Source organism: Elaeis guineensis, chromosome 7 (assembly GCF_000442705.2).
Source record: "Elaeis guineensis isolate ETL-2024a chromosome 7, EG11, whole genome shotgun sequence".
Taxonomy (NCBI): Eukaryota; Viridiplantae; Streptophyta; class Magnoliopsida; order Arecales; family Arecaceae; genus Elaeis; species Elaeis guineensis.
The window spans coordinates 104578144-104591723 of record NC_025999.2 but is presented as its reverse complement, the minus strand read 5'-3'; the positions used below and the strand labels follow the sequence as shown (position 1 = coordinate 104591723).

At 34.2% G+C, this 13580-nt stretch overlaps 1 protein-coding gene across 2 annotated transcripts; it reads right to left on the bottom strand.

Moving 5' to 3' along the window:
* Positions 1-207: 207 nt before the first annotated feature.
* Positions 208-4572, bottom strand: LOC105047830 (chaperone protein dnaJ 49). Of its 2 annotated transcripts, XR_012142597.1 has the most exons (4): positions 4402-4572; positions 3006-4184; positions 682-1065; positions 208-508 (listed from the first exon to the last, which is right to left on the bottom strand). XR_012142597.1 is itself a non-coding variant. In XM_010926925.4 (3 exons), the coding sequence occupies exon 2, from the start codon at positions 4125-4127 to the stop codon at positions 3021-3023; it is 1107 nt and encodes a 368-aa protein (XP_010925227.1). In that variant the 5' UTR covers positions 4128-4184; positions 4402-4570; the 3' UTR covers positions 208-508; positions 3006-3020. The 2 variants fall into 2 exon arrangements, 1 of the variants encoding a protein (XP_010925227.1); XM_010926925.4 differs by lacking the exon at positions 682-1065 and having other exon boundaries at positions 4402-4570.
* Between the last annotated feature and the right edge of the window lie 9008 nt (positions 4573-13580).

The following is a 13580-nucleotide window of genomic DNA, read 5'->3' as shown; positions in this document are numbered from 1 at the left end:
AATTGCTGATTGTTGAACCTGTATATTTTGTTGAATAAAATTCAACAGAGAAAATGATAGAGAAGAGATAACTTAGCAAACTCAAACCCACCCCTCGAAATCCAACCACAGTCTGAAGAGCTTCGAGAAAACGAACTCAGAATACATAGTAGAAAACCATCGAGTATTCAGTCATGCTGAGAACACTTAAGCAAAGATGGAACAAAATGACAGCAGAAACATATTTACTTCTATGTATCATTTAGGCTAGAAGCGTTTAAAATTGATCGACCAAAAGCTGAATGGGATAGGTGCCATCTGATATACACATTTCATATTACCAGTATCAAATTCCTAGTAGCGATAAAATTGTAGGTCTTCTGAGATGGTATAGACCAAAGTAATCATGCAATGCAAGGGCAAACCACTTCTTCATCCCCAGTTTCCTCAGCTGCAAAAGAACATAAAGAAGCTAGCTTGAAATTCTGCAACAAGTCACCTGCAAATCTGAAGTATAATGCGTGTCCATCTGCAAATTATAAGACAAAATCAAAAGAAATGAGTACCAAACATCTATTGAAAGAGATTGAAAATGGTGTCTCAATTTAACAGTCGAACAATTGAGAACATGCATATACTGCAGCAGAAGATATCATGATTTTTATTGATCAAAAAATCCAATTAAATCCCTGCTGGAACAACCTTGAACCTGCTCGGTTGATCATAATTGTTCATACGGCATGAGTTTCAGGTGAGGTAAAAGTTGGCCAATAAGACCATTCGCATCCGCATATCATACTTCACAATCAAGCCATTGACGGCTTTATTACCACACAATTTACTCAATGTTCATAAAAACATCTAACCACTTGATTGCTAAAATCTCAAATTAAATGACAAAGGCCACATGGTTGTTGAGAACTCTCCCTGCGATGTAGAAGCATGACTTCCAGGAAAAGGGAATTATAATCCCCAAGCATATAATAAAGGAGACAACCCTGAATAAACCTCTCCAAACCAAATCTCCAAACTGTCAGTTCTTAACCCTCTAATAACCATGGATTCTGAATAGCAGCACCAGAACCCCTACAAAATGAAGAACTAAATAAAAAAAAAGAAGCTCAAATAAATTCTATGCCACTAAAAACAAGTATGGAAAGAAAATGATTCCAGCAGAAAGCTAGCAGTTGTCAGCCTCGGTGAATTGAAATTTAACAAACTGCTGATTCTCAGTTGGATTGAAATTCATCCAGTATCGCAAGTGGACCATGGTCACTCATGGAAGCTATTATATCTATTGATGAGTTATTCAAGCTTTCCTTGATTAAATATCTAGATTTGCATGCTTAATGTGTACCAGTATGCTCATCCCCCCACCCACCCCCCTCTTTTTTTTTTGCCTCTTTTTTGTGAAAGGACAACAGTGCCAATATCACTGTTGTACAATAACATATGTTTCATCATTCCTTAATTCTGACTTTGAAACAGTCCTCAACATGAATGCTCTAAAAATAGCTGCCACTTTGAAAATTTTCTTGACATGTGAATAAACGAAAGATGAGGTTTCCAAAGATGTGCTTTGGAAGTGCCCCACAATTGTTGTTCCCAAAACATCGTTACATTCATTTAACAACTTGAACATGTCCACATGGATGCATATCTATTCATGCATATGCATACTATTAAGTCCATATTAATATGAAAAATTTAAAAGTTAATACTTTTATTTTGACGGCTAAATAAGGTGTTGATATGCTTCTTCAAAAAATATTGACAGACATCGCATAAAATATATGAAATAAACTATTGACCAAGCCAAAGGACCACATGGCTAATACATGAAAGAGATATGTCTTAATTGCCCATTTAAATCATCACAGTATGAATCCATACAGAAGCCATGCAATGGCCATCTGTTTTTAATAACTATGTTCCTATACTTTTTGAAATACAATTTATGTTTCTTACATACGTTTGAGAATCAAATGTAATAGGTGTAGGAGAAAAATTCAAAGAATTCATTGGATTTTTAATTTGATTAAAAAGGACTGTAGATTTATTTCCTCATAATTTGAGATTTTAGTTTCGGAGCAACTGTTAGAAATCCTACAAGTATTAGCAACCGTAAGCGTGACTGATATATGTTAATCAACAATAGTTTAGACAAGTCAAATGGTCCGGTATAACCATATCTGGTCATTTCCATAAACAAGATCTAGCATATTTGGGTGTAAGTATTCAGAATATTAAGCCTAATCACCAACCTACATAGGAAATTTAACATTTATTAGAGATTGCTTTCCGATTGTCTATTTAAATCTGGCAAAGAGAGATATTCTTTTGGGGTAATAAAGAGCAGCTTCATAAATCATACTAAGAATCTTATCATGGACCCATTTCAAACAGCAAATCCTGATTTAGAACGACCCACGAGAATCTGCTTCTTGTTTGTTCCAGATAATGCCAGCAGTACCCAACAGCCAGTGGCTCATAGGACCAATCAGTATCCCATAGTAGCTCATAAAGATTACCATCAGTGCTCCAAGATAAGTAGATTCAACAGATAGATTCCCAAGATGTCTCTGCAAAACCTATTTTATGAGTCTCTCTTATTCAAACAGCATTTTGAAACTTTCCATTTGTGAAGTGCCATGTAACATTTAAAGAAATGAAACTGTCATCATCATCGTCATCACCACCACCAGATTATTCCATCTAGCAATTAGTATCTTCCCAGTACACAAATAGTTCAAGTTTCATGTAACAGAAACAATGGCCACAGAATATGGATAGAAATTGGTTGAAGAAAAGGAGACAATCTTTAATATGTGGACTAAAGACTAGGATTTTCCACAAAGATATTTCACGGAATTTGAAGCACAATCAGTAGGAACACATACAAGTTATGTCTGAATGCTTAAAAATATGCAGAAAGTTACAAAATTGCTACTACGAACTCTATCATGGCATCATAAAATAGAATATTAAATAGAATATTAAGGGAAAGAAAGTAGACTACATAGTACCTTGAGATGATGACATTAAGATGCTGTTTCTTCAAACTTCCGAAGTGTGTCGCAGTTAGGTGTCTGGCTTGATAGACCCCACTGCCGCCGCTGCAGCTCAACTCGACAATTCTGTGAAAGGATTGTAAAATAATCCCTTTCAACATGACGCTCCAGAGAAGCACGTTCTGAGCTTTGGTGCGGGTACTCTTGCTCAAACTTTGCTGGCTTGACAAAATAGGGCACGCCTCTTGCCGTCATAATTTTGTGCTCATAAGGATATGAGCGAGATAACGAATACACAGGATCATTGGACGGCAGGAAGTTCAACAGAATCAGAATAATAACAGGCAGGATCTGAATCAGAGCACGGAGGTTGAAACTACCATCCCCCTGTGTCTGGTGAAAGCTTGGGCCACCCATGCCGCCGGCTCTAAATTGGAAGCCAAAAGGAGCAGCCGCCGGAGCCATTCCTCCAAAGAAGAAGTTCCTAAAGATTTCCTCAGCATCGACGTCAGCATCATAAAATCCATCGAAGCCATGAGCATGGCGCCGTGCAGCAGCCCTATTGTAAGTAGGCTCCTCGGACCCAACAAGATCATACCTTTTCCTGCTCTCTTCATTGCTAAGGCACTGGAAAGCCTTAGACACTAACTTAAAGGCTTCCTCGGCACCAGGTGCCTTGTTTTTATCCGGGTGGACCTTCAGGGATAGTTTTCGGTATGCCTTCCGCACATCCTCCACGGCGCAACTGCGTTCCAACCCCAAGATCTGATAGTAATCCTTCTTCATCTTGATTTGCCGGACGATAGTTATCTGCTCCTCTGTGTAAGCCCTCGAAGAACCCTCAGAAGAAGTTTTCGCCGCAGTCCTAGCAGTAGAGGAAGAGGAGGCCGAAGCAGAGCCTGCGGTTGGCGTCTCGGGTGCTTCGCCGGGGTTACCAGGAGCAGCAGCACCATCCGGCGGGGCAGCGTCACTGGATTCTCCATCCACAGCAGCGGATAGGAGATCATCGATCGGAAGAGAGGGATCGAGGCGGCGGGCTTTGGTTAGGAATTTAACGGCACGGGTTCGATCCGCCATCTGCAAGGCTTCTTTTCCGATCCGCAGGCATTTCAAAGCCTCGTCTTTGTTCCCATCCATCGCCGTAGATGTTTAGGGTTTCAAAAGAGGAAAAAAAAAATCCAGGAACCCTGATACCTAAAACGAAGAGGAAGAATTGGAGTTTATGCCTCGTCATGTATTAATTAAAAAGAAAATACGATAAAAATTATGGGATTCAGACATATATCGGGATATATAGTGCTGACAACATACAACAAAATTGATCGAGTGCCGATCGAAAAAGAGAAAAAATAAATAAATTTAAGAAAGATCTGAAAGCTAGGGAGGACAACTTGGGATAAATCTGGCTTACCGGAGAATTGAATCCAGATGCGTGAGGCGGATCTCTCCCGCCTCCCTCTTTGCCGGATCGATTAGGGTTAGGGTTAGCGTTTGAGCCTTCGAGGGAGCGGAAGGCAAGAAATTATTATTTCCGAAGGCACCAAGGAAGGCAATGAAGAAGGAAGAAATAGAGGAGGAGGTCGGAACAAGGGAAAGGGCAGCGAAGGGGAAATTATTCATGACGTGATCTTTTAGTGGGCCCATCGCTTACCGTACGACATCTAGACCGTCCAGATGTTGGAACAGTCCATCATGATTCATGAGGGTGTCGATCAGAAGATCTAGCCCGTTCGTCGAGTCAAAGTCTGGCAGGCGCAATCGTTTGGATGCGCACAAGGGAGGTTTTATGCGAGTACATCTGAGCCGTCCATTTATACATGACGCACACAAGCGGACGAGATGGCTTCATGGACGAGACAGTCCCTGAAAAATAGTTAGAGCCTCTTAGATAAGAGTTTTATATGATCTAATATTATATTATAATATATTTATATTAATATAATTATAATATTAATATTAATATTGATATTAATATAATATTAATATTTATTTAAAATTTAAGAATAAAAAAATATAGTCTCATATTTATTAAAAATATAATAGATATTTTATATATATATTTTTTAAAAAATATAAATATTCAACTAAATATAAATTATTTTATAATAAATTATATTTTTAAGGTCAATCAAATATATTAAATTTTTTTAAAAAAAATATTTTTTTTAAAATAATTTTTAAATAAAATTTCATGGATCAAATAAATCTTAAATACATCTCAACAAAATTATTAGATTGTTAAAGAACGGGAGCGATAGATATCAAAAACTTTGATTACATTATTTTTAATTTTTTTTTTTAAATTATGGAGATGAGTTGATTTTTAAAAATTTTAAAAGTTATAAACAGATTTTAAAACTTCAAAATCACAAAGATGCTCCGCTTTTGGTAACTTAATAATATCAATAAAAAAATAAAATAACTTAAATAACTTAAATTCATATGTATTTAACCAGTTGGCCAGCTTGATTATAATTTTTAACTAGTTGGTCAGCTTGACCAACTTATTTTAAAATCCAAATCAAATTCTCAAATCACATAAACGTCATAACCTTATGCTTCCCATGGTTCTTTATTTTAAAATGATGAGCATGTATCTTCCAAGTAGTGTTTTTCGACAGTTACCTGCCATCTGAATCTCAGGAGATGTTTTAAGGTGCTGTCTGTGTTGCTATCTTGTGCATCTATAATACTTTCTGAAGAACTATATAATATTACAATAAAGAGTGTTGGGTCATAGTAAATTTCTAACATGGACAAACAAATTGTATAATTTGTTAAACATTATTTTTGAGAAATATATGTTGAACGTTGTAATCATGTAGTATAAGAGCTATGGTCGGTTCTTTGGATCAAAAATGTAAAATGTCAGTTGATATGTGTGGGATGCAATTCTTGGTTGAATTTACTATTCTTGCTGTCAAAGAATAACACAAATAATCCTGGTTCCTATTCAGAGTACTATAACATGAATATGAAATTCATTTGATTAAATGAACTGAGCTTGGAGCTCATCTGAATATGCTTCTCTCACTAAATCATCATTACCATCATCATTTGATCTATTTTACTAAACTCAAGACTGTGTCCATGTATCACATCTTGGATCATTGGAGTGATATCTGCCATTTTGAAAGATGTCACTTATCCTCTTGCCATTGATAGGATTGATTGACCTGTTGAATTCAAAGTTCAAAATTTTCTTCTAATTGTCCCTTAGTAATGCCAACATTGGTAATATCAACATGCCTCTTCACTGGCATATAGTTATAAAAACCTCTCAATAAACGCCAATCAATTTGTTTTCGTGGGTTAAAATAAGCCTTCTTTGCCAGTGGCCAAGATCTTTACTCATCAACTTTGAGCTGCAGTGTAGAATCCTTGGATTAACATTGCTCTAAACCCAAAATATAATTTAGGTAAGTGCCAGGTAGGTAGGTTGAAATTGCAACCATGTGGCATTTCTGCTACTCTATTAAACTGGTTGTGTTCCAGCTTAAGATAGGATAGTGAAAGGCTGGTAGTTTCTTGGGTTCGGTAAGATATGTTCAACGTTATCAAAAATTACCCAACCTGTAACATGGAATTCAATATAACAAGGTTGAATATGTCTGAGTACTTCTCTCTTTTGGCTAGAATTACTTATATTTTTGAACTTGGTTTCGACATAGAAGGGCAATGCTTTTAGATTAGAGATTACCTGCAACAGCAGCAGCAATACAACTAAGTGGGGAAATACGTATTTCTATACAGACACAGATTTTCTTTTTATGAGGCACCATATTTATGATTAAAGAAGTGATTGTCCTGATCAAACAAATGGTATATAATCTGATGTCAACTTATTGTGCTACATGGTAGCTTATCTGTCGAATAAATCTCTCATAACTTACTCCTCCATACTCTCGTGCTTAAAGCCTGTCAGACTATCCTCTGATATGGTTCTCTTAGTCAGAACAAGTTAGAAAATCTCTAGCTTATTAAAGCTTTTGGATTTATCAATCTAGAGTGAGCTCTCAAAAATAATCTGTTTGAAAATGATATTTTGTTATCTCTGATCCATCTATTTTTATAGCACAATTCAGCTTTATGTTGGAAATGATGAGGCTAAAAGCTTTCAAACTTCAATACTTGACTGATATTCTAGCAGGGATCAGATTGTATAACTTCTTTCCAACTCTTTTCTCGTAAAACAGTTTGTAGCCAACTAAATTATAAAGATAAACACAAATATTAGGCTTCTTGATGGGATATGGCTTGCCATTTTTATTTGGTAGAAACTTTATACTTGATGAACCTGCCCCGTTATATTTGCATTTCACAATCTAATTGGTATGCTGGACTATTCTTCTTAGATTTAAGTTGGTAATAGAACAGATGGGCAAATGGATTGTATGAATTTATAGCTTCACCTGAAAATTCCATAGCTGTAAAATTTACTTTAGCTCTCTTCAAGCTTAAACTATTTGAGCATATATCCTTCCTTGCATTGGTACTTTTCCTTGTCCATGAGCCATTCTTAGAGTTACGTGACACCATCATGACACCCTTCTCATGAGGCTGATATTCTATAATTGTTAACCATTAAGCCCTTGATTATCTATTTTCCTGGCCATTTTTGCCCCTTTTAATATATAATATTCTTCTTAACTCACTTGTTCTTGTTAGGTTGGAGCCCAGCTGAATTTATAGGACTTCCCTGTAGACCCCAGCATTACTAGGAGTTTTCAACCTTGCCTGAAAGGCTGCAATATACCTTGTATGGTGGTTGTTTCCAGAACATGATCATGACTTTCAAGGTTATATGTCCCATAATCTTAATGAGCAGGATTGTACTATCAGTTTTGTTGGGAAATTGCTTGATGGTTAGAATATTTTGGACCCTATATCATTGAGGCGGTCATTGTGGTTGAAGTTCTTTTACTTTGCCAATTTATTAGTAAATTATCTTGTATCATCATCAGTGATAATTAACTGAAGTCATTTTGGTTTCTATGGAAGCAATTTGGAAGCTTTTTAATTCCATGTTAATTCTAAAAAATATATATATTTCTAAGGTAATTTAATTTGTTTTTTCTTAAATAGGAATTTTGTGCTTTCTTATATGTAGTTGAATTTCTACAAGGGTGCATATGAAATGATTATAGGGGTTTGAAGTTAAAATTGCTGTTTGTTTAGTGGATTGGTGTCCTTTTGTTCTAACCTTCAAATTGTGCAAAATTATATAGTTTAGTTGCTTATTGCTATTATTATTACTACTGTTGCTATCACCATCATGACTATCAATTCATGTCCTATATCAATAATGTTGTTCTCACAGTGTCAGTGGAGGATCCTTTTGGGGAAAAAAAAAAGGAAGGCTAATAAGAAGAAACAAGTTGAAAAGAAAGAAAAAAACCTACTGCAGAATCTAAAGCATGCCATGAAAGCTGGTGCTTTGCCAAGATTGTTTTTATCCTCCCTTGATACCTATTTTGCACCATATTTAGCTATGGAGTTTTAGGTATTTAGATTTCTTACCAGCATCCTGTCTTTGCCTTCTGGTTGCTGTATAATGTGTATAGAATTTACTGATTGTTACTTGTATAGTTGTGCCACGGATCTGGCAATGCCCCCCGTCAAGTTATTTCTCTGCAGAAACTCTGCACTCTCTCAGTTGCTAATGTCTTATCTTTTGTTGAGTTCTTTGTTTGTTATTTACCGTGTTACTTAATGTAGTGAGACAGTCATTTAAAACTATTAGGTTGCATTTGGTGCACCGTGAGGCAATCTGAAAAGGTAATCTAGATTGCCTTAAAGATAGATTGCCACCATTAAATCGCCGGTAATGTTGATTACTGTGTTTGATACATGTAGGTAATGTTGCAGTAAAATTACTGAAAATCTTGATTGACATGATTGGTATGACAATTAGATTATCGGTAATATGAAATCAAATTCCTAAAATACTCTCTTAATCTTATAATAATAATATTATATTATATTATTATATATAATGATATTTATATAATTATTATAATATAATATATTTTAATATAGTATATTGTAATATTACATTATGATATTATAATAAACTATTAAAATATAATATAATATAATATACTATTTTATTTTAATAATATAATAATATAATATAATATATTATTATATATAATAATATTATATTATATATTATGTTATATTAATAAAAGATATTCTTATAATATATTATATTATTAACATATTAATATATTACAATATATTATAATATAATAGTATAACAATATAGTTAATATATTGTTATATAGAATAATATTAATATAATATACATTACAATATATATCAATATATAATATTATATGATAATATAATAATACATTTTTATAATATAATAGTAAACTATATTATTATATATAATAATATTATATCATATGCTATATTATATTAATATAAGATATTAATATAATATAATATATATTATTATAATATATAATAATAATATAATAATTTATAGTAATATAATATTAATGATATTTATATAATTAATATAACATAATATATTTTAATATAGTATATTATAATATTATATTATAATATTATAATAAACTATTATAATGTAATATATTATATTATTTTAATATAATATATTATACTATATTATTATATATAATAATATTATATTATATATTATGTTATATTAATAAAAGATATTATTATAATATATTGTAATATTCATATATTAATATATTACAATATATTATAATATAATAATGTAACAATATAATTAATATATTGTTATATAGAATAATATTTATATAATATATACTACAATATATTAATATAATATATAATAATATATGATTATATAATAATAAATTATTATAATATAATATAATACACTATATTATTATATATAATAATATTATATTATATACTATATTATTTTAATATAAGATATTAATATAATATAATATATATTATTATAATAATAATCAAATAATATATAGTAATATAATATTGTAATAATATAATAATATAATAATGATGTAATATAATATAATATAACAATATAATATAATACAATATAATTTATTGTTATATATAATAGGATTCATATAATATATATTATAATATAGTATCATATATTATATTATTGTAATACAATATAATTACTATAAAAATATAATAATAATATAATAATAGTATATTATATTATAATATATTATATCATATTATTATATATAATAAGGAGAGGATGAGAGCCGTCGGGGAAGGGAGGATGGAGGGATAGGTTTTGTATGATTTTTTTTTTGAAGGACAATTTTATCCAAATTTTTTTTACAACATTGTCAAACAAGTGATAATCTGGATAGCCACTTCTCCCTAAGGTAATCCAGATTATTGCCATCCAAAAAGCATACCAAACACAGTAATCTGGTGGGTCTATATTAAATTGTCAGCAATCTGGAAATACAACCTTAGATATTATACTTTCTAAGTATTCAACTCTGCCTATTTGCTCTCCAGGGTATTAATAGTTGTGTTACACTCTTACTTTTTACTCGTGTACCGGTAACCTTTAATGATGAATTTTCTATTTATCATAGTACCCATCTGGCTGTTTTTACAAAGTTTAGACTTCTAGTCTTGAAAATAGATGAAATTTCCTGTGTAGTCATGTACAGCTTGCTGCAACGGCATTTCCCATCACAGGAAGTCAGAAAGAAGCTCAAAAGAAAGCTAGCAAGGAGGAGCTTGAGAATGTAGGTGGGATGGCAGCAACAGAAACATCAAGTGGTGGGAAATTTAACAAAAACCTGCCAGGGGAGAGACCTCGCAAGCATGCCGGGAAGCATCGAAAAGTTTGTATTCAAAATAGTTTGTATTCAAAATACAAACTCTGTTGTGTCTGCTTAATCATCCCTTTTATTGTGACATAAGATGCATGTGATGTTTTTCCATTGCGTTTCTATTTTCTGGTTCCTCCCATGGTAGAAAGGAATGGCAATGGACACCTAAGAAAATCAGCAAACAGAAAAATCTTAACCGGCTGATGGCCAGAAGCTCCCCTGACATACTTGATGTTGTTGGGGAATACCCACCGACTGACCAACGACCGGAGGGACCGACCGACCGACTGACGGTCGGACCGACCTTCCGACCGACCGACTGACGGCCGGAGGGACCGACCAACCGACTGACGGACGTCATCACCGGCCAATTAGCGGTCCATCACCGACTGGTGATATGTCGGGCGTACCTTTCCCGACCAACTGAACCCGGAGGTCTGATGGCCGACTCACGTAAGACTCGCCGACCAACAGAGGGCCCCGACGCCACTCAGCTGGCCATCGACCTAGGGTCGGTCGACTCTTCCGATCGCCGTACAGCCGCCAGAGCTTGTCAGTCCTGACAGCCGCATGCGGCACGGCCATCTAAGGATATTGTCCCGACGAGGGCATTGTCAACCCTAGCGATTTGATAGCCCCACGACGACATGACACTTTCACGGCGACTCTGACAGTCTACAGTGAGTTGACAATTCCTCACTTGTCTGCGCCATTAATGACGGCGCCATACCGTGCTCCACTATATAAATCGGGGAAGGCAACAGTGCAAGGGATCCGCTCCCCCCACTTCTCGACTCCAAAAATACAGGCTCGCACCTCTCTCCTTCTCTCCCTCGATTGAGCTCTCTGTCTTCATTTCACTGTTGCCCAGTCACCTCTCTGACTTGACCGTCGGAGGGTCCCCGCCGGAGCCGCCTTCGGTCAGTGTGGACTTCTCATTTTTGCAGGTGTCCGTTCTCCGACGATCGGACGACGAGGCGATTGGCCGCAACAGATGTCAATATGGCAAGATTTGTTTTCTGTACATTTGAACTTAGGGGCTGTTTGGTTGCCTCCGAGTTTATACATGAAATATGATTCTCTCGTTCTCTGTAAAACTTGTTTTACAAAAAAAAAAAGGGGAGGTGTTTGTTATAGTACTCACTTTTCAGGTTTTATTGGTTGTCAATTTGGACAAAACAAACTTTATGAGAAACAAGCATACAACCATTTTCGTAAAACTCATTCATTTTGAGTTTTTGTGTATCCGTTTTAATAGAACTTGTTGACCAAACATTCTCTTAATGTTGTGGTTCTACACAGTTTTTGCTTTTTATTTGAGTGTATTTCTTGTTTTTTATTTTATGTGATCTCATGGATGAAAAAAAAGGTGTCATGGGGCTTGAGTTAATTGAGAAACAGGTGGCTACAACGTTCGACGTGAAGATAGAGAACAACGCAAGAGCCAAGAAGGAAAAGGATCGTTTGGCACATCAAGTAAAACGAAACCCAAAAAGAAATCTATCCAAAAAAAAAAAAAAAAAATCCTTCTTGAAGAAGAAAATATAGATGGTGGTGTTGCTACATGAAGCTCATTTGGTCACTAGGATTTCATGGAGAGCTTTAGGCTTTCGGAATGCTCTGACACCTTTGGCAAGCATTATACTGTTCTTTTTCTTTGTTCGTGCATTTTTATCAAGAATTTAGACTAGTTGCCTGTTCTCCAGAATAAGCAGCTGATCCATAGTTTTTTTTTGAGTGTTAAAATCCTGATCTGTAGTTTGTGATTTATAAATGAGATCAGATGATTTCACCTAAAATGATCATGTATATATATGCGTTTTTCACTCCAATTGTCCTGGGCTTGGCCGTCAGGGATTGCATGTTGATGACTTGATCCGGGTCTGGCATGCAGATCTTACACGGTAAGCAGTCCTCCGTGTTTTCCGAGTAAAGCAGGGTTGGCGGCATCGGCATGCTAAGCTGCCTTTCCTTCCCGAAAGCGGAGGAAAGGCGGTCAGGTCAAAGGTGAAGTCACGATCTGATGCTTTTTTTTTCAAAGCGTGCCTCGAAGTAAACTTTGTACTTTTCTTCGTTTGAGGTTCTGAGTCAAATTTGGAGGAAAGACTGATGACGACCGCTGCGACGAAACACGTGCCTGCTTCCTGCTCGGCGGCCCATCCGCACCCAACTTTGTAGGGGCATCCTCATGATTTGGGTTTCACGTGGAATACGCCGCGACTCCATTCGTGGAGCTCTTTTTTAGAATAATATAAAAAAAAAATTTAAATATCAAAATAATTTAAAATAAAATTTATTTATCAAACTAATGTAAAAAAAAAAAATATTATTTTGAATGATATTTTTTTCCCTTCCATGTCACCCCACTTTTTCACGATGGCATCGTCCAAAAAAAAAAAAAAAAGAAGAAACGCGTCTTTAAAAACGCCATGTTGAATGACATTTTTAAAAACGCCATTCAAAATGGCGTTTTCAAATTTTTCCAACAAAAAAAAGGAAAAAAATCATGAAATAATGGGAAAATTGGTTTTTTAAAATTTAAAATTAATAAATAAATTAAAATTATAATTTTGATTGAAATTTAAAATATAAAGATTTGAATTTGTAATTCATTAAAAAAATTAATTTAGATTTTTTATTTAAAATATTTTTTAAAAGATGTCAAAAAAAATCTTAAGAAATAAAAAAAAATTATCATAGAAAATAAAAAAAAAGAAAGAAATTTGAAAGAAATAAAAATTTGAAATTTAATTGAAAAACA

Bases quoted from the DNA above. Each gene is read 5' to 3' on its own strand.
- LOC105047830 (XM_010926925.4), bottom strand. From the start codon at position 4,127: ATGGATGGGAACAAAGACGAGGCTTTGAAATGCCTGCGGATCGGAAAA.